The sequence below is a fragment of the Delphinus delphis genome, chromosome 10, assembly GCF_949987515.2.
Source record: "Delphinus delphis chromosome 10, mDelDel1.2, whole genome shotgun sequence".
In the NCBI taxonomy this organism is placed as follows: Eukaryota; Metazoa; Chordata; class Mammalia; order Artiodactyla; family Delphinidae; genus Delphinus; species Delphinus delphis.
Window position 1 is genome coordinate 73,599,676 of NC_082692.2, and position 22,513 is coordinate 73,622,188.

The following is a 22,513-nucleotide window of genomic DNA, read 5'->3' on the forward strand; positions in this document are numbered from 1 at the left end:
AAATGCTACTTTTAAAACAAACTGGCCTATCAAAGTATTTTTGCCTTATATTTTTGTACGAAAGTTTTACTGTTCAAGAGCAATAGATAATAGAGCATGTTTTGTGAAATATTTTTCTTACGTGAAAATTTCAATTATAGAAAGTATTTTTCCACAAGACATGAACCTCACCAAATATAATTATTTGGAAAGCTGAAAATAAAAGCTAGAAACATTTTACTAATGTACAGTTCTGGAATTATCCCTAAAAATTTTAATTTTTAAAATCTGAGAAAGGAGGAATTACAAACAAAAAAATCAATGGCCATGATGGTAAATAAGGAAAAAGAGAAACAGTGTTATTTCAGTTGGTAGATATTTTTCTGCTATAAAACAATAAATTTAAAGAAAAAACTAATGTGATAATTGCTTATACTTGTCATGAGATTTTTCTAACTTGTCTTATCTGTTATATTTAAACAGATATATTTAATATATTTAATTATATATTTATATATAAATTTAAATATAAATATATTTAATAATAAACAGAACAGAAAAAAATCAACAAAAGCAGAGTACATGTAAAGACATTATTTGATGTCTGAGACTGTACTATCTTACTTTCTGTTTCAGTACGCTATTCCACTATCCTTTCATTTATAGCTATACAGAACCAAACATCTGGTTACTCCCCAAATTTGGATTTTTAAACAAAATATTTGAATGACTGATTGAACTGTTCAGCTTCTTCCTGAATGTTTGGTCATCATACACCTCAAGATACAGATCACTATCTAAGGTGAAATTTCCATTTCAGTAGAAGTGAAGTATGTTTAACGGTGAGAGAGTCTGCTTTAGGTTGGGCACAAGACAAGAGAGGAATTTATCAAACCTTTCAATTAGAAGGGATCTATCTGTCTGTGTGTCTGTCATTGTTCTGCCTCTCTTCCTTTCTTCCTCATCACGGGCTACGTATTGCTCTATGTGCTGCAGATGCTAGGAATATAATGGTAGGCCAAAAGTTAATCCCTGCCATCCAGGGACTTTATCCCAAAGACAAGGGGTCACTGAGTGATTTGATGGACGAGAAGAATGTCATGACGGCACAAAACAGAAGGTATGGGAATGAGTTTGTGTGGATATTGTTTGTGGTGTGTCTGAAGTGTCTGCGGAGATAGTAGTAAGGGAGGCCAATTAGGAGACTATTAAATTGGAATGATTAGAAATGCTGAGGTGACTTGCGTTAATTCAGTGGTGGTGATGATGGAGGCTGGACTGATTTGAGAGTTCTGTAGAAGGCAGAGTATGTTGTACTTAGTGACTCTGGAAAGCTTTTACATGGAGTCTGCAATCCTTCACCCTAGTCATGTTATGATCTTCCTTTCTTATGGAAAGCAGTTGGGATTATCAGACAACTGTGGTCTCAAGAAAGGTACACTTGGGTGTAAGAACCTCTCCTAAGAAGTAGCTTGCCTATCTGTAGTAAAGAAAGAATTGCAGAGTGTCTAAGGATCTTTTACAAACATTTCTTCTTGGTATTCATTCTGGGCCTTATTTTCTTTGTCTATGCTGGCTTGATCTTCTGATACGTATATTTCTTTATATATGATGGAGAAATTTATTCAGAGTCCCAGATAGGGGAAAGAAAAGATGGTGATTGGGTGTCAATCCATAAACCTTAGTTTATGCCCCAAGTGGAAAAATAAGAGAGGTAAGAATATTTCCGCCCTCGTGACAGTACCGCGAGGCCTGAGCTGCAGGCACTGCGCAACTCTCTTTGCTGTACATTTACTGAGTGAGCTTGTCCTTCACCACATCCTGGGAACCCTGAGGATGTTCACATGACTGAAGAACTCTGCCTTCAGGCAGAAAACTGGAAAGAGTGCAAGAGACCTGAAAAATGCCTAGCGCTCTGAGTTACTAGGTAATGGAGTGGTGACACTTGCAATTTTTGTTTCACAGAGACAAAAAGAGAATAAAAGTTTAGCCAGTTTTCTAAAGAAAGGTAAACAGAAAACAGAACAAACAGCTTCCAGACCTTGGTTTTAAGAAGGTACTGGTGGAACTAGGATAGATTTTTAAAAATTCAGTCTGGTTGCTAGACAGTGCTATATCTTCTCCAACTTAAAAAAAAAAAAAATTCCAGTTTAATTTCCTATAATTGTTATATACAATTGACAATGGGATTTCTGTGACCAGAATACCCTCTACTTATTCGTTTCCATCACATTTTCACAGTAAAAAATAAGCACATGTATGGTGGATTTAAAACAGATTGCCCCTAAAAACAAGCTGGCTAAGGGGAAAAGGTATAATTATAACTCTTTGGACCAGAATCTCTGGATCACTCTGGGATTCCATTTTGTATATGACATAAGTAGAAATTAGGAGCTTTTGCAATAAACGTTAGTTCAATAAATAGTTATTAAGCTCCTACTATGTGTAAGGCATTTTCTAGGGACTATATAAGATATACAGGTAAGAAGAAAAAGGACACTGCCCTCGAGAGGCATAAAGTCTAATAGCAGAAAGATAGATACCTACAAAAGTAATAATTTCATAAGGTAGAAGGTAGTAAATTTCATTTAAAAGTTTCATATGGGGCTTCCCTGGTGGCGCAGTGGTTGAGAGTCCGCCTGCCGATGCAGGGGACACGGGTTCGTGCCCCAGTCCGGGAAGATCCCACATGCCGTGGAGCGGCTGGGCCCGTGAGCCATGGCCGCTGAGCCTGCGTGTCCGGAGCCTGTGCTCCGCAACGGGTGAGGACACAACAGTGAGAGGCCCCCGTACCACCAAAAAAAAAAAAAAAAAAAAAGTTTCAGATGTACTATTATGAGAATTTAGAAGAATGCACGGACAGCCTGATGTTTGCTAGATCATTTAAAAGAAACTTTAAAAATCAATACATTTGATAAGAAGTGTATTTTTTCCACCTGTAAGTGGATCAGAGAACTTTTCTTCCTTCTGTAAGTTTACTCAGGTGTATTTCTTTTTGCTTGGCATGAGCAGTGATTATACACACAGAACTATTCATGAGTATGTACAGGGACATTCACCTCACATTTTCCTAAGATATACCCTGGTTTGGAGATGGGTCAAGAAATGGTTAGATTGAGCTGTGTTCCCTAATACGTATTCATTCTCTTCGTAGTATTGCATTTCCACAGTAATGTTTCTATGCTATTTTAAATATATGAAAGAGACAAATAACTGGAGAATCTGTACAGAGCACAAAAGGCTTGCCTATTTTGGCTGCCCCAGAACCACTAATTCTGGTCTATCCCAGATTTTGAAAGGGGAATTAGGATAAATGGGAAAAGCAAGACAATACACGAGACTAACAGGTTGATTTGAGTTGTGTCAGCTTCTATTTTAGCGAGGAAATAAATGGAGAATAAAAAATAGTATAGTATTTACTAGTAGTGGTGCACTGGCAAAACCTTCCTCCTTTTTTTAGTAATGTTTCTGACTTACTAAAATAGATTATATAGGTATAGATGACGTTTATTGCTTTCACATACATAACACATGTGGGCTCGACATGTCTTTGTATTAATTTTATACTAAATAACATATACATTTGTTACAGGCATAAGAAGTTTACTATAATCTGATTGAAAAATAACCACTTTTCCCCCTTTGGTTTATCATTTAGCTACTGAAAACCTGCAGAGCAATTGAATATAATTGGTCAGAGTAGTAAAGAATTTGTTATGCTGTTTTCATATTCCAATCATCTGTTCATCTGTTTCTCAGAAGAACAAATACAAAATGTTTTTGATTTAACTTAATATATATTTTTTAAAAGTCCAAATCTCTTGAACTGTTGGTCTTCTGGGCTCAGAAACATTTGTTTGTTAAATATTCAATCATGCCCAGTGCCAGGAACATCAGTAGAGTTTGTCTGACTAACTGTAGCACAGCATATGTACGCTGAAGATGAGAATGATTTCCCCAAGGACCCAGCACTTCCTCTGTTGAACTACGTTTCTTAAAAGGACATGCAGATGGGCACTTGGACAATAATTTTTGGATGTGCAAAACGAATAGCTCTTGCTGAGTTGTAATTTTAATCACTCAGGAGGGCCACCTACTTGGAGCAGGTGGGACCCAGGCTCTTTGTATTACAACTTTAATGTTGAGTGAGTCAGGATAGAACTCTGTTTTAGCCTTTGTAAAAAGTGGATGATCATGTTTATTTATATTTCAACTGATTTTTAATTCAGTCCACCCAGAAAAAAATCTACATAACATTCTTAAAAGTTCTGAACAAAACACATCTGCAATATTCCACACACACTTTTTTTTTTTTTTTTTTTTTTGCGATACGCGGGCCTCTCACTGCTGTGGCCTCTCCCTTTGCGGAGCACAGGCTCCGGACGCGCAGGCTCAGCAGCCATGGCTCACGGCCCGGCCGCTCCGCGGAATGTGGGATCTTCCCGGACAGGGGCACGAACCCGTGTCCCCTGCATCGGCAGGCGGACTCTCAACCACTGCGCCACCAGGGAAGCCCTCCACACACACTTTTGATGGCAGTTTTGAATTTGTAATTGAGATAGAGTCAGCAGGAGTTTTACGTTTGTCCAACGTTTTAGTGATTAAATGTGTGAACTGACAGAACCTTTTAGCTGAACAACAGCACTAGCGGACAATAGAGATGATACAGGTATATACTTTGGTTGTCAAATAAAGAGCACAGTTATTCGCACAAATACAGCTAAAGATATTAGTCATAACAGAATGAAAAAAATCATTTCTTCTTTGATGATAGCAAGATTGACCATTCAAATGTATCTTAAACGTTTTCACTAAAAACCATCCCCAAGGAGTATTTCTAACTTCTACCTCTTGAATTTAATAGGAAACTATTAAAATAATACCAAATAAAATGAAAGGAAGATGTGACTGTTTCTAACAAGTAACTACTTCGCAGCATGCTTGATATTACAAGGACTTGGGCAAATTACTTTTGTAAACATCTTTACCTGTAGTCAATGATGCCTCACAGACAAATCATAGCAGAAGTTACAGGGACTGTATTGGATGGGTAAACATCATCATGTGAATATTTGGGGAAAATGATGAGACTCCTTTCATTGTTCAAGACAAAAACATATTTTCCTTATAAGTTAGACTTCATGCTCTTTAACTGATAAAACAAAGGTTTCTTGTGAAAACTCCTATGTATAACCAAATATATATTTATCTGCAAATATTGATCTTTAAGCCAAAGTTGTATGACATTATTCTAAGGAGACAAGAGTTTTATAACCTTCTCTCCCTGCCTATAACAATGAAGGGCCAAGTTACAGGAACCAACTTTTTCAGGGAAGAAGAAAGCTTCAAAAGATAACAATAAAGATATGTAGATGTGAACAGCCTAAAATAAATACTCACATAAAAATAAATATTAAATATGCCTGGTAGGTTTAGAGAGTATGTTATGTTGTAACTCATGATATACAGAAATAAAAATGCAAGCAATACATTCAAAATAGAATTCGTCCATTTTTTTCAAACATATTGACATTTAAAGTTTTTTAAAGGCTACACAGAAATATAACTGGCCTCATGTAGAGTAAATATCATTTCTATTGTGTGTATATAAATGTGTGTGAGAATGTTATTCAGAATTGCTAGTCAAGCATGTAGGAGTGAGTGGAAAAAAACAATGTAATGAAATAGTTTAACTACTGAGTGCTAAAAAAAAACCTTGAAAGCAACAATACCAGGAAAGCTGAGAGGAAGGATTAAAATGGTCCTTTTAATCTGCTGTTCGTAAATTTGTTTTATAGGCCTTAACAGAGTTAGATGAAGAGAAGATCTAGACGCTCCTAGCTAATTTGAACACTATAAGTAGTCAGTCCACATAATTCATGTTCAAATATGGATAATATTTTGGCTCAAATGTTCTAGTTTGGACTGTTACGTAAGAAAAATTACGTAGCTTTGCAACTATCTACTTTAGTATCTGATACATAGATAGAGTTTGGAGAAAATGACTGTATTTCTAGAATCCACCAGAGGGCAGACAGCAGAAGCAAGAACTACAATCCTGCAGCCTGTGGAACAAAAACCACATTCACAGAAAGAGGGACAAGATGAAAAGGCAGAGGGCTATGTACCAGATGAAGGAACAAGATAAAACCCCAGAAAAACACCTAAATGAAGTGGAGATAGGCAACCTTCCAGAAAAAGAATTCAGAATAATGATAGTGAAGATGATCCAGGACCTCGGACAAAGAATGGAGGCAAAGATTGAGAAGATGCAAGAAATGTTTAACAAAGACCTAGAAGAATTAAAGAACAAACACCTAGAAGAATTAAAGAACAAACAGAGATGAACAATACAATAACTGAAATGAAATGCAATCCCTATCAAATTACCAATGGCATATTTTACAGAACTAGAACAAAAAATCTTAAAATTTGTATGGAGACACAAAAGACCCCGAATAGCCAAAGCAGTCTTGAGGGAAAAAAACGGAGCTAGAGGAATCAGGCTCCTGGACTTCAGACTATACTACAAAGCCACAATAATCAAGACAATATGGTACTGGCACAAAAACAGAAATATAGATCAATGGAACAGGATAGAAAGCCCAGAGATAAACCCATGCACCAATGGCCAATTAATTTATGACAATGGAGGCAAGGATATACAATGGAGAAAAGACAGTGTCTTCAATAAGTGGTGCTGGGAAGACTGGACAGCTACATGTAAAAGAATGAAATTAGAACACTCCCTAACACCATACACAAAAGTAAACTCAAAATGGATTAGACCTAAATGTAAGACCGGACACTATCAAACTCTTAGAGGAAAACATAGGAACAACACTCTTTGACATAAATGACAGCAAGATCTTTTTTGACCCACCTCCCAGAGTAATGGAAATAAAAACAAAAATAAACAAATGGGACCTAATGAAACTTCAAAGCTTTTGCACAGCAAAGGAAACCATAAACAAGATGAAAAGACAACCCTCAGAATGGGAGAAAGTATTTGCAAATGAATCATCAGACAAAGCATTAATCTCCAAAATATATAAACAGCTCATGCAGCTCAATATTAAAAAAAAACAAACAACCCAATCAAAAAATGGTCAGAAGACCTAAATAGACATTTCTCCTAAGAAGACATACCAATAGCCAAGAAGCACATGAAAAGCTGCTCAACATCACTAATTATTAGAGAAATGCAAATCAAAACTACAGTGAGGTATCACCGCACACCAGTTAGAATGGGCATCATCAGAAAATCTACAAACAACAAATGCTGGAGAGGGTGTGGAGAAAAGGGAACCCTCTTGAACTGGTGGTGGTGGGAATGTAAATTGATACAGCCACTATGGAGAACAGTATGGAGGTTCCTTAAAAAACTAAAAATAGAATTACCATATGACCCAGCAATCTCACTACTGGGCATATACCCTGAGAAATCCATAATTCAAAAAGACACATGCACCCCAATGTTCACTGCAGCACTATTTACAATAGCCAGGACATGGAAGCAACCTAAATGCCCACTGACAGATGAATAGATAAAGAAGATGTGGTACATATATACAATGGAATATTACTCAGCCATAAAAAAAGGAACGAAAGGGCGTCCTTTGTAGAGACGTGGATGGATCTAGAGACTGTCACACAGAGTGAAGTAAGTCAGAAAGAGAAAAACAAATATCATATATTAATGCATATATGTGGAACCTAGAAAAAAGGTACAGATGAACTGCTTTGCAGGGCAGAAATTGAGACACAGATGCAGAGAACAAATGTATGAACACCAAGGGGGGAAAGTGGTGGTGGTGGTGATGGTGGTGGTGGGATGAATTGGGAGATTGGTATTGACATGTATACACTAATATGTATAAAATGGATAACTAATAAGAACCTGCTGTATAAAAAAATAAATAAAAGAAAATTCAAAGAAAAAAAAAGGAGTTAAGGAAATGTGCCCAAGCTCAATTCCAGGTTCATCTTGCTCGGCCATATGACCTTGAACAAGCTATGTCACTGTTCTGACCCTTACTCTGTTCATCTATAAAATGGTGTCACAAGTAGTAACTAATTCCCCTGTAGGCGTATATAATGCTTTGCCTAATGGCACCAACTATTATTAAGTGTCCAATTATTATTAAGTCCTAATGGCACTAGCTATTATTAAGTGTCCTACTATTGTTAGGTCCAAATTCAGTATATTGATTCATAGAGCGCACAATAATTTCTATCAATATTTCTACATTTCTACATCCAAATTACAACCAACCACACTGACATGACAATTAGATGGCATTATGCTTCCACAGAAAAATCTTTATTTGGCTGTAGAGCCAAAACCTACAAAACAAAACAAAACAAAACAAAAGGAAGAAAATGACTATATTTCTAGATAAAAAATTGAATTAGAGAAGTAATAAAATACTAATATAAAGCTAAGTATTTCAAATCACCAACCAGCTATATATACCCAAAGCCACGTTGGGAATAATGGCATAAAATACAAAACAGAGATGATAATAGTAACATGCTTTTTTTTTTTCTTTCAGAAGCTGCAATTGTATGAAGGGTACTCTGTTTTAACAGCTTTCCTAGATAATTCATTTTACGTGGTAGTCTTATTTTATAACTCACCACCAGATATATTTCCATAGTGTGCTTTTCAGATAAGAAGTACAAATTCAAAATTAATTGAGTATCAGGAAAATTAGTATATATGTCTGCCTAGGGAATAAAATATATAGTAAAGCCAAGACTAAGATGAGAATATGCAAAAAAAAATCATACTTTTAAGGCTCTCACACTGATGAAGATCTCAAATGTGAACTGATTATTAGGGACTTAAACTACAATCATTGAAAGCTTATTTTAATTAGTCTTTACTGTCATATGTGTATTTTTTCTCTATCATAATACCATGATTGTGCCTAGTTTTTTGCTTCTGAATACATCTAACTTCCCTTTAAAAATATTCAAATGGTCTAACACCAAATAAAGTCTTTTAACTACAAGTTATAAACTTCAAGCATAATAAGTAATGCAATTATTACTCATCTGTCCACCATTATTTATAGCATGACATTGTTTTCCTCAGTTATAATAGTGTTACTCTAATGATATAACATTCTACAGTAATGCAACTAGGGACTTCCCATGTGGTCCAGTGGGTAAGACTCCAAGCTCCCAATGCAGGGGGCCCGGGTTCGATCCCTGGTCAGGGAACTAGATCCCACATGCATGCTGCAACTAAGAGTTCGCATGGTGCAACTAAAAAAAAGATCCCGCACACCACAACGAAGATCCTGAGTGCTGCAACTAAGACCTGGTGCAGCCAAAATAAATAAATTAATTAAAAGAAAAGAAAAGAAATGAAAGGCAAGTTTAAAAATAAATAAAATAATGCAACAATAGTAAGAATGCCTAAATCAACTGATTTTCTTCAACTGATTTATATGTAAGTAAACATTTAAGATATGTAATCTGTAGATGGGTGGGATGGGGGGGTGGGAGGGAGGTCCAAGAGTGAGGGGATATATGTATACATATAGCTGACACACTTCATTGTATAGCAGAAACTAACACAACATTGTAAAGCAATTATACTCCAAAAAACAAAACAAAACAAAACAAAAAAACCCCCCAAAAACAAAAAACTAAGCATCCAGAACATGAAGACAGATTCACTGTATTTTGAGAGCAAAACAAAGAAAGTGTTTTGTAATTTTGACAAATTAAATTAAAACTTATTCTTAAAAAATAAATAAAATAAAGTATGTAATCTAATTTCCCTTTGACTTATATAATAAATGGGAGAAATAATCCTACAGGAAAAGAATTTACAAAAAGCTCCCAAAAAGCCAATTTGATAAAAAAGGGATTACAAATTCTAGAACTTGTTTAAATATAGCCTAGCACTTTTGTTAGTCATCTGTATTTTAGTTTGTATCTTGTTATTGCCTCTAACAGCAAACCTCAAAGCTTGCATAACATGGCAAGGCTTCTGCCCCTCTCTCTGGCTGCCACTCTTAGTAGGCTCTGACTAAAGGTGGGCCAGGGCAGGTGTTAGCAATGATATCGTTCCACTACAGACTCAAGCCATATTCTGATGGTCTTGGGACAGGGGTGACCAGAGAGCTATGCCAATCAGAGCTTTGAAAATGCATGATAAATTAATTTTCAATTTCATGTAGTTGGTAACAAGTACATGTCTGCACAATAAATGTTGAAGGATGTCAGAAGTAGAGTAGCTAGTAGCAAAAGAAAGCACATAAAGTGATAGCAAATTAAAATATTCAGAACTAGTATTCTTCATTTTCCCATAAAGCTCTATTGCTTCTTCTCAAGCCTTTTCCTTCATATAGGTGGAGAGGTAAGTTCCTCATGGGGTGTTATTTAAAGGGCTGTTTCTACATAATACTTCCCTCAAAAGTTTTCCAGAGAACTATTATTTCCTACCTGCCATGACATTGCCCCCATCACAGTAATTCTTTTGAGTTAGGTAAGCTGTACACATGGGAAGGGGATGGGCCTACCCCATTAACAAAATGGTATGATTTATCAGATTAGCCAATTAATACTGTATAAGAATTGACAGCTGGGATGGGGGCAATACTAGATGCTGAAGACATATTCATTTTACAGTTTTATAGCTTAATTTTATGTAGGGTGAAAGGGATAAAGTTGTTCACAGCACATTTAAAATGTACTGTTTATGCATTTATGCATAAAGGGGTTTGTAGTAGGTTTATGTTTGGTATGACTATAGTTTCATCACACTCAGAAGTAAGGAGGTTATAAAAAAGTATTTCCTCATGCACTTTGCTACAGAAACTCATTAAAAGTTGCAAAACAACATAATTACTGCCTGAACAATCTCACCATATTCTCAACTGGCTCTGAAGGTAGGAGCTGTGGACTTAATGTATATCCCACTGTTGAAAGGGGTATTCTTAATCAGATATAGTTGTTAAAAAAAAGTTTTCTAAGTATACAAAAAAAGTTTTTCTGATTATTTCTATAATTTCTACATATAAATGATTTGTATAATTTCACTAAACCAAAACTTGACTATAATCTGCTTTTAAGATAATTATTTTTTCTAGAAAATATAAATGCCTATTATTAAAGAACAATGCTAAAGAGATTTCATAAATAAATTCCTTTCATATGGGGAAAAAGTTATATTAAGTTTTAAACAAATATTTCAGAACTACACTAGTTTGATATTTAATTAGTTATTAAAAAACTTTTTATGAATTTACTGATTTATGAGATACAGGTGTATTCTAAATAATTGCAAACAGAAAACCTCCTGTAAGGCAAGCCCCAGCACTAATCCATGATTCATTACTTAAACTTTAATTGGCACAACTCTTGAAATTCTGGAACCATATGGAAAATAATGAGTCCTAATAGGTCTAAGGTGAAAAGATGGCAGGGGAGTTAGGAAGCCAGAAAAGTGTCAATTCAGAATGCTTAGCAACTGCAACACAATTTCCCCAGAGATCTAGAACAATGTGTTCTCAATATTTTACTGGACATGCTATCATATAACTAAACTGCATATTATTTCTCACTCTGTGAGGCAAAGGTTAAAATGAAAAAAGAAAATCAAACCAAAAACTGGTTTCCATAATTAAAAATGAAAATGGCTGACTGTTAATAAAAAAGGCAGCAATTTAGAGTTACCATAACAATCTGAGGCAACTGTTGACTAACATTGCAATCTGCTGCATTTTTATAAATAGCAGTTGACTTCCCCTCTTTCATTTCAACTAGTTTTAGTGCTTAGTTGGAGACAACAGAACTGTGCTTTAGAACTATTTCACTCATCAAGCAATGTACCTCTTCGGTGCTATCACCACCGTAAAAATCATCCTCCAATTGGGTGTCTCTCCTTATTACACTGGTATCCTCTTTTAGATCCAAAATAAATGGGCACCCCTCTGGGGACATATTCTGAGTCTTTCCATGAGGTGCTGATCGTGGTCTTGATGAAAAAGTGAAAATATCCTTTGGAACAATCTGGGTTTCCTCTGTCTGTTGGTCACGTTCATTTTTCTTGCTGGCTTCTAGCCACAGGTGTGAGGTGTTGCAGGAGTTTTCATCCAGAAGTAGAGACTGCGTGCTGGAGGCCAAATGGGGGATGTGGTCATCATTTTCAGGAAATATCCACTCATCTGACATTTGCAAAAGATGACAAAAATTAGAGCAGTGTTCCACAAGTGTTATTTTAGGCAGGTAGTTAGGTTAACATTCCTTCTTGTTGAAACAGAGATTTATCAAATAATGCAAAAGCCAAGGAAGGCAATTTATCCACCATCTTGTAACCTGCTAAACATTTAACCCACAGATAGTGCTTATAGATACGGGCAACTCATTTGTACTTCCTCTCCATCTGAGTTGAAACACTGGCCAGGAAATTTGTAAGTCTGAAATAATTATCACCTGTCTTGCAGCAAGTTCTTTATAGCACAGCCTCATTAATTTGGTATTTCAGAGGGGGAAAATCTTCCAAATTTAAAAGGGTTTGAGTTACTAATTTCTTTTAATTTCAGGGGGACAGAGTACTTAACAAGCTCTTTAAACAAAGTATCTGGGCCTTGTTCAGATTATAAAACATGCAGGAGAGGAAAACCACGAAAAGGCTGACAGTCTTTCCCTCTCCATTCTACTCATCGGTACAGGACAATTCATAGATTAAACTGCTAGACTTGTCAATAGCAAATCCACAGAAATATTTGTTAATGTGACTGGTGAATTCTGCTGGTGAAAAGGACCTTTATGTTCAATTTTAATTTAATTTTAGGAGAGAATGTTTTGACATGAAAATCTTTTTGCACATTGTTTTCTTTAAAAATACTATATACTACAACTGAGATATATTTTTATCAAAATTTAAAAAAATTTTAATCTTTATTCAACATTGAAATAGACTTTATAATTCTATGACCTGGAAAAAACAAATCTCTATAATAAACACTATTAAAAGCAGGCTTACTTTCTTCTTTAGAATGACAGCAGGAAAAGTTGAGCATTTTCTCAACTTACTCTTTTTTTTTTTTTTAATTTATTTTTTGCTGCATTGTGTCAATGGTGAAAATCTTACAAGAATTCGTGTTCTGCAGAACCACAATGTAGATGTGGTCATTTTACTCCTGACTCTTGAACTATATTTATCATCACAAGAAGAGTAACCAAGAGCTAAGATTTGCTCACTTGAAACTTTAAAGCTAACACTACAAAAGCAAAAGCAGAAAGCAAACAGAAAGACCTTTAATAAAAATTATATTGATGGCACAAATAGAATTGTATTCTTCTCAACTGTATTCACCTATTTCTTAACCTAAGACTATGATTATATAACATAACTTGCCTATAAAAAGGGCAATAAATATACATTTCTTAGAGAAAATCTATTAGGGACAAGGCTTTCATATTTTCTGTAGGTAAATGGTCAATAACAGGTTGAATATATCAATACCCAATCTGACCACATTCACAGAAAATGTGGAGGGTCCTGAGTCAGTGTTAGCTGTGGTCAGGTGAAATGAACAGATTCACTGGGTTGTCCTCTTTTGGACAACAAACTTTTGCCTGGTGCTAAGCACCTAGTAGGTGCTTTGTGAACACAGTAGGTGCTTAGTAAACCTTGAATACGATTACAAAAACCAATGTGTTGCATTATGTACAAGGATACGTAAAGAAAACAGGAGGAAAAGGTCCTGGGAATCTTCATTATGCAATTAAACAACTTGTATCATCTAGCACCAAACATATTATTAACTGTCAAAAAGTCAAAGTAAAAGAAGTGTTCTTACACCAAAAGAACTCTAATTATCTTACTACCACATGCTTCTTTGGAATGTGTAGTTTTACCTCAAGTATTTCCATATCAATTGTAATGAATAATTTGGTGTGTTTTCTTAGGAAAATATGTAAATTACTGTGTAATCACAATATTGCAGCAAACAAGATAAATGCAAGAATGATCACCTAAACATCTAATTAGTTTTTCTACACAGTCAGATTTATGCTAGAGACACTAATTGCGCCTAACATTTTAATGAAGGCTTCAACACTGCATAAATAAGACTGACAACCTACAAACAATTTCCATTTATTTTACTTTTTCCCTAGCTCAAAAACAATTTGCCTTTGTAAAAGTACCACACACCTGCTAGGCAAGATATGTTGATGGGTTCAATGCTCTACTCTCCAACCGTCTCCATTATAAAGAGGATTGGAGAAGTGCAACAATAGATAATCTTCGGGGAGGGTGACAATGTTATATGAAAACCTCAAAGTTTTAAACTTTCATTCTGAACAGGACCGCTTGTGCATTAAAACTTGAAAATAAAAATACTCCTTCAACCATTAAAGTCTGACATAAAATTGGGGTTAAAAAGAGATTGAAAAAAATGATTATTTTAGCAAGTGACTGCATCATGACTTTTCAAAATGACTGGGTTTGAAATATTTAACATATTTATATTTTATTAATCGTTAGCAATTATGGTATAATAAAGATGCTAACCTGCTTGATCAGGAGACTGGGGTGCTGGAGAGCTGGGGTTCAATGTCTCTGTTCTCTGTTGGAACACACTGGTGAGGACAGTTGCTTTATGTTCATTTCTGTTATTTCCTGAAGAATTGCCTTTATTGGAATAAATATTTTCCTCTATATTACTTCTTTTGATATATATACACGTTAATTTTTGAAGAATGGTACTGTGGTATACTTTTCTATTGGATTATTGAAAAGCAAGTAAGAGGTGACAATACAGATTATATGCAGTTTTTTTCTTTTTCAGGAGAGTATTTTAAGATGAACTCAGCTGCATTTTTGTAGAGGTTCATCTTAAAATTCCTTGATATTTGCATGGGGACATTTTAAATTTAAGTTTTACAATACGCAATAAAAGGAATTCCAAAACCCATATAATTTTTAAAAGGTCCTATATTTTTTACTTTGGTTCCATACAAAATGGAGTGTGTTTTCTTTAAATTACAATTTTTACTGAACTCAACTCTTTTAAATGGAGCTCTTTTCTTCAGCGCCTTAAGAAAAATGGATACAGGCCTTATTGCAGAAGTAATTTTTCTATCTACTATTTTATAATGATAACATGAAACCTAGCAAGCAGAATTTTGGCCTACCCAAGAAATCTACATTTTTGAGAAATTATGCTAACAGGTGCGTACATGGTACATTCTGGGCTTGATTCAGGATAGACTAATGCATGTGTATACAAATCTATACATACATGCCTCAAATCTAATATTTTAAGCAATAACTATAAGAGCCAACTATATTTCTCTAATGCTTTACTGGTTACAAAGAGTTGAAACTTTAACCTACATTACAGTAGATGGCAAGGAGTCCAAAAGGAGAGACAGCAAATGTAAAAAACAATCTAGAAAGGGCCCAATTTAAAAAGAGGAGAGATAAATGAAAAATGAAAAATTATGAGTTAAGTTCAATTTTAGTGAAGTCTGCAGGCAGGAACTTCTATCAAATTTGGGCCATTTTAAAAAATCAATAATTTAAGCTTATTCAGCCTTTGAGAGTAGAAGTAGGAAGTCCTTTATTTTTGTGGTACTGTCTATTTAATCCAACAAATCTCTGTTAGGGCTATAGAGCAATTCTTTTGTAAAAAATTTGATTTCCATAATCCTTGTAGAACAGATATTTATATTTTAAATGAACTGGTTCATAATCCCTTGAAATTTACAACCTGCAGAGAGAGAGTCCATTGCTCTGAATAATATACAGATATAAGATAGTATTGAATTAGTACCATACCGCTGGGTGTCTCTGTCCTTTCTCTGCTGGTTCTTTTTAACTGTAATCTTCTCCTGTTATTATTCTTATCAGCTGATGGTTCTTGAGGGGGATGTGGATGCATAATATGCAGATTGGCTGGTACATTTTCATATCAAAGAACAAAAAGCCAGAACAGAAAGTACTATATAGTTTGAAATAACTCAGTAAATATAATTATAGCTATAATGAGAATGTTCATGTATCATTTTGACAAAATGTAAAGTTGTATAAAAAACACAACTTATTCCTTTATAGGAAATAGGTGTTTATTTCTATTCCAATATTAGAATTGTATCAGGCTTTCATTACCAAATGTAAAATAGAGAACTAGTGGGAAGCAGCCGCATAGCACAGGGAGATCAGCTCGGTGCTTTGTGACTACCTAGAGGGGTGGGATAGGGAGGGTGGGAGGGAGATGCAAGAGGGAGGAGATATGGGGATATATGTATATGTATAGCTGATTCTCTTTGTTATAAAGCAGAAAGTAACACACCACTGTAAAGCAATTATACTCTAATAAAGGTGTTAAAGAAAAAATAAACTACTAATACATTTTATTCATGTAATATAACCATATAGAGAGCTACAAGTAATTAGATTAATGTTAATCTTGCAACATGCTATATTAAAAAATATTTAAAAATGAAACTGACAGCCAATACAGAAAAATTATTTTTTCCTTTAAAAGATTTAAGTTTGATTCAACAAGAGCTTAGAGGGTAGTTTCCAAAAGAACCCTGCAGAACTGAGATCAATCTTGAAGAATTCCTAAGTGTAATTTAACTCTGTAACAATAATAATAATAATATCCATAGCAGCATTTGATATTTTCTGAACATTTAAATTCTTGGCACAATATGATGTGCTTGACTGACTGTTCTCACTGAATTCTCATACTGACCCTTTGAGGCAGCTGTTATTTCTTACTACTACTAGTGCTAGTAGTAATTGTATCCCCATTTACAGATGGGGAAACTGAGGCTCGTAGGGTTTAAGAAACTTGATCAAGGTCTCACAGACAGTGGTAAAACTGGGACTGAATATCTATGTTATTTATTTCCTTATCTCAGTTTTACACTCCATGGGAGATAGAGTCTCTAACAGTGATCGTTAATTTCTAAATCAAATAAAATGAACACAAATGCCTCCCCTTTTCAATGTTCACAAAAGTCAGACCAGTTAAAGTGGACAAACTGACAGGGAGTGGTAAGCCTTGGGTTCTGGTCTCAATTCTTTTCAGTGATTACAAATTGCAAATCACTTACTCTCTTAGCCCTGAATTCTCAATCTATAAAACGGGATAAAAGTTTTCTTCACCAACAGGGTTGTTTTTGTACCAATGAGAGAAAATAAAGAGCACTTTACAAATGGAAGAGATTAATTAAAAGGTAAAACTAAGAACACTTAAAATGTACATGGGGTTTCCAAGACATAGCAATAATAGGATACTACACTATTTTCTCACTGTTATCAGAAAGTAAAAATACAGGGTTCTACAGCAAGGTAAAATAACAGAATAAACAGAATGACAGGTTCCAGAAGATAATATATGGTATAAGAACTCTAAACATATTTCAATATCTACCACCATTTTCATTTTTAAATGATAATTCTCTGGACTTAAGATCTAGTCAAGAATATAACTATGGATTTATCTTAACATTTCTCACTGTTTTCACTAGCTATCAATCTTTATGCATGATTCTTACCATGAATAGGTACAGTCTGCTTTATGTGGCCAATATTTTCTTTATCTCCTTGTGCCTCAGACTCAGATAACAGCAAGGTTGACATTTCTGCCCTGTTAACACACTTCTCTACTGTAGACTGCTGGCACGATTGGTTATTTTTGGACCCAACAGATCTTACTGTCTATAAGGAAAAGGAATTAATCTATATTTTAAAATATAGGAATTGCATTTATTTCTTGTAGAATCTACATAGAAGAAATAATAGCTGGACAAATAGTGAGGTAAAAATGAACTAGAGGAAATGAGAAGATTAAAAAGTTGGTGGAGAGGGAAATTATGGTAGAAAATTAGAAAGAAATAGGAGATAAATATAATGTAAGGTAAAACAGAAGACAACCAAATCTCATAGACACAAATTCAAATGTGCTCATTTGCTACACTCCATCTTTAGTAGGTAGGAGTTGAAATGAAAATCACTCTGTATGTCAGAAATTCAGAGGAAATTAAAAATAAAAATATAACATTTGAGAATCTGTTCATTATAAGGTGTCTGGTGATGATCCAACTCCTTTTTGAAGGAGACCACAAAATGTGCTCACATATATTTGCCTTTAAGTTTTGTGCACATATTTAATGAAAAGAATGCTCAAAAATGTTAATTGCGTTGACATGATGAAAAGAAAACAGTTTTGAGGTCTTTTAAAATCCAGAATTTCTGTTCCAAATTTATTCAAGCCCCCTGCTTTTGGCATGTAGTCTCTCTCCCTCTTTTTTTTCCCTCTGCATTGGGAAAAAAACCCTTCCCTTCCCATGCCATCCATGCTTACATAAGCTGTTCAAACCCCGCACCTACCTCACTGAATATCCTCATGTTATTTCTTCTGCCAGAGAGTGGAGGTGGTCCAAGAACTTTGGATCCAAAGGCAATATGACAAACATCTTGATTTTTACCGCTCCGCATGCTACCTGTTCCTCTGTTAATGAACTGATCTGTTTTGATAAAGGAAGGGAATAGTAGTCCATTAATGGGCGTAATGACACACACCATGTTGCAATATTTCTGAAAGTACAATCTAGGGGTCATATGATGTGAATCCTTCCCCGCTTTAACCCTCCCACTCTCCCAGGGCACTTATAAAAATGCAGATCCTGGGGTCCAACATCAGATCTAGCAGATCTATAGAATTAGAATCTTGTGTGTGTGTGGGGGCAACAGAAATCTATAATCTTAACAAGTGGTTAAGATTAACTCCCAAGTGGTTCTTTTGCTCAGTATCATCTGAGAACCACTACCACAAACGTTTTTCCTCATAGGAAAAAAGAAAAGAAAGGAAAGCTACTGAAAAATACACTGCATTTTCTCTTTAAGGAAATAATTTAAATAAAACTAACTCCATTGAACAAATATTTCATTGAGCACTCCCAGGCATTTCCTAGAGGTTGTCAGTGATGCAAAATGGATAAGACACATTGCTTGCCCTCAGGGAGTCTGGAGGGAGGTGACAGTACAAGTAAACAGGTAACTACAACATAAGGCAGACCAGTGGGAATGAAGAGTGACTTCTTGAATGGACCTTGAATGACTGATAAGATTTCAAGAATAAGAGAGGTAGGGTGCCCAAGGCAGAAGAAAGTGCCTGAATAAAGGCATGGAAGAGTGAAAGGGTAGGGTATGCTTGGGGAATAATGAAATCACCCGTTTAGCTCGGGTCACTAAGAGCCTGTTCTAAATTCGGTAGGCAACAGGGAATCACTGAAGGTTTTGGGGAAAAAGAGACCAAACTGGTATCACCTCAAGGATAAGGAAGCTGTGCTCACCAAACCCTGCTGCCTTTTCCTTCTGGGCACACAGCTAAATTACATTTCTGCGGCTTCCTTGCAGTTATATGGGTCATGTAACTGAGTTCTGGTTAATGGAACGTGAGAAGTGGAATGTGTGACATGTAAACCATCTCCTGCCCCTAAAACTTCCTGCATAAGCCCCATGCTCTCTCTTCCCTCATCTCTTGACAAGATGCAGAAGATCCAGTGGAGGACCCCTCTGGGAGCCACTAGATGAAAGAAGCCCGAGTCTCTGAAAGACCATATGGAGGGATGCCCAAGGAACTCTGACTGGACTAGGACTGTGGAGTTCTGTGTGAGTGCAGGCAGCCTTCTCTGACTAAAACAGCAGGTGAGAGTGACGGCTCTTAACTCAGAACACGGCCCACAGCCTAGAAAACCTTCTGCCATGTCCTGCTTGCAAGACAGGACCAACTTGAATATTACAATGTTGGCCCTGAGTAAGTCCAAATTTGTCCTACAGTTCTGGACATTTATGAGCTACTGGCAACTTCTTGTCTGATCTATTCTCCTGAAAAAAATTCCTATGGTTAGCTAGTTGGTCTCATTAGCTTCTGCTAGAGAGCTGTAATTTTATAAGTGGTGGAATTAAAAACCATTCCTATGTAACAGTCATGAGAAAAGGCACAAAAGTTTGTGAAAACATATCATGCTTAGGGAGCTCCCAACATTTAGACCTGAGTGGAAGTAACCTGAGTGGGTATATAGGTGTTCTGGGGGGTCTGTTTCTGTGTTTGTAATAGATGAAGCTGAAGACATGGGCAAGGGCTACACTGCTGAGTTGATCTAAAAGAATTTTTGCTGGACAGAGGATCTAAGGTGGCTGGCAAAGTGGTGGGGAGAAATACCATTCCAGTTTTCTTCAAATTCCTGAAGTCCTATTACGTAGTGATTTTATTTGTCCAAATGGCAGAATCAGAACTAATGAGTAGAATTTACTTCAGAAAGCTTTTATTCTAATTCTGTGAAAAATCACAAAATACCCCAAAGAGCCAAACCAATCTTGAGAAAGAAAAACTGAGCTGGAGGAATCAGGTTCCCCGACTTCAGGCTATACTACAAAGCTACAAGTATGTATGGCACTGGCACAAAGACAGTGTGGTACTGGCACAAAAACAGAAATATAGATCAATGGAACAGGATAGAAAGCCCAGAGATAAACCCACCTATGGCCACCTAACCTATGACAAAGGAGGCAAGATTATACAATGGAGAAAAGACAGTCTCTTCAGTAAGTGGTGCTGGGAAAACTGGACAGCTACATGTAAAAGAATGAAATTAGAACACTCCCTAACACCATACACAAAAATAAACTCATAATGGATTAACGACCTAAATGTAAGGCAGGATGCTATAAAACTCTTAGAGGAAAACATAGGCAGAACATACTTTGATATAAACTGTAGCAAGATCTTTTTTGACCCACCTACTAGAGTAATGAAAATAAAAACAAAAATAAACAAATGGGACCTAATTAAACTTAAAAGCTTTGGCACAGCAAAGGAAACCATAAACAAGATGAAAAGACAACCCTCAGAATGAAAGAAAATATTTGCAAGCAAAGCAACGGACAAAGGATTAATCTCCAAAATATACAAACAGGTCATGCAGCTCAATATCAAAAAAACAAACAACCCAATCCAAAAATGGGCAGAAGATGTAAATGACATTTCTCCAAAGAAGACATACAGATTGCCAAGAAGCACATGAAAAGCTGCTCAACATCACTAATTATTAGTGAAATGCAAATCAAGACTACAATAAGGTATCACCTCATACCAGTCAGACTGGTCATCATCCAAAAAATCTACAAACAATAAATGCTGGAGAGGGCGTTGAGAAAAGGGAACCCTCCTGCACTGTTGGTGGGAATGTAAATTGTTACAGCCACTATGGAGAACAGTATGGAGGTTCCTTAAAAAAACTAAAAATAGAACTACCATATGACCTAGCAATCCCACTCCTGGGCATATACCCGAAGAAAACCATAATTCAAAAAGATACATGAACCCCAATGTTAACTGCAGCACTATTTACAATTGCCACGACATGGAAGCAACCTAAATGTCCATCAACAGAGGAATGGATAAAGAAGATGTGGTACATACAGTGGAACATTACTCAGCCATAAAAAGGAATGAAATTGTGCCATTTGCGAAGACGTGGATAGACCTAGAGATTGTTATACAGAGTGAAGTAAGTCAGAAAGAGAAAAACAAATATTATATATCGCTTATATGTAGAATCTAGAAAAATGGTACAGATGAACTTATCTGCAAAGCAGAAAGAGAGACACAGAAGTAGAGAACGAACGTATGGATACCAAGGGGGGAAGGAGGGGTGTGGGATGAACTGGTAGATTGGGATTGACATATACACATTACTATGTATAAAATAGATAACTAGTGAGAACCTACTGTACAGTACAGGGAACTCTACTCAGTGCCCTGTGGTGACCTAAATGGGAAGGAAATCCAAAAAAGAGGGGATGTATATATATATGTATAGCTGATTCACTTTGCTGTACAGCAGAAACTAACACAGCATTGTAAAGCAACTATACGCCAATAAAAATTAATTAAAAGAAACTTTTAGTCTAACATAAGGAACATCTTTCCTTAATTAAAGCATGTCTGGTTGTTGTGGTGGTGAATTTTCTGTCATTTTGAAGATGTTCAACCAGCAGTCTGGAAAGCTATTCTGGATATTATAAGTCAGATTCACATATTAGATGACTCTCTAATTTCTATTTCTAGCCTAGTCCTCTCTTCTGAGAGCCTCTCGTATACAGCGGCCTTCTTGACCAGCTCCTCCTCAATGTCTCGAAGACACCTCCAACTGAAAACCTGGTCTAATGAATGACACCATAAACCATTCCGGTTGAAAAGTCAGACTCTAGATGTCATCCTTGACACCTCCCTCCATCCTCTCCATATCCAATCCAGATCCACTTGTCTCCACCTCCTCCACCAGCACCATAATTTAAGCAACATCATTCCTCTTCTGGATGATCACAAAGCCTCTCAAGTGACCCACCATGTTCCACTCTGGCTCCCTGTCCCATGCTCTCTCCAAAATGAAGCCAGAACAGTCTTATATAAACATACGTCTGATTGAATCATTCCTTTTCCTCACTTAAAACTTTTCAATGGCTTCCCTGCTGCTCTTA

The 22,513-nt window shown here is 35.9% G+C and overlaps 1 protein-coding gene across 2 annotated transcripts in view; it reads right to left on the minus strand.

Moving 5' to 3' along the window:
• The window catches only part of CFAP20DC (CFAP20 domain containing), a 349,870-nt gene that overhangs the window by 160,608 nt on the left and 166,749 nt on the right, over window positions 1-22,513 (minus strand). The window contains exons 8-12 of one of the 2 annotated variants that reach the window (XM_060022783.1): window positions 18,356-18,492; window positions 17,521-17,683; window positions 15,791-15,907; window positions 14,522-14,641; window positions 11,830-12,164 (exon numbers count right to left, since the gene is read on the minus strand). In XM_060022783.1, the coding sequence (XP_059878766.1) occupies window positions 11,830-12,164; window positions 14,522-14,641; window positions 15,791-15,907; window positions 17,521-17,683; window positions 18,356-18,492 (872 nt within the window). Of the gene's footprint in view, window positions 1-11,829; window positions 12,165-14,521; window positions 14,642-15,790; window positions 15,908-17,520; window positions 17,684-18,355; window positions 18,493-22,513 lie in introns of those variants that run through there. The other variant, XM_060022784.1, reaches the window with a different exon arrangement.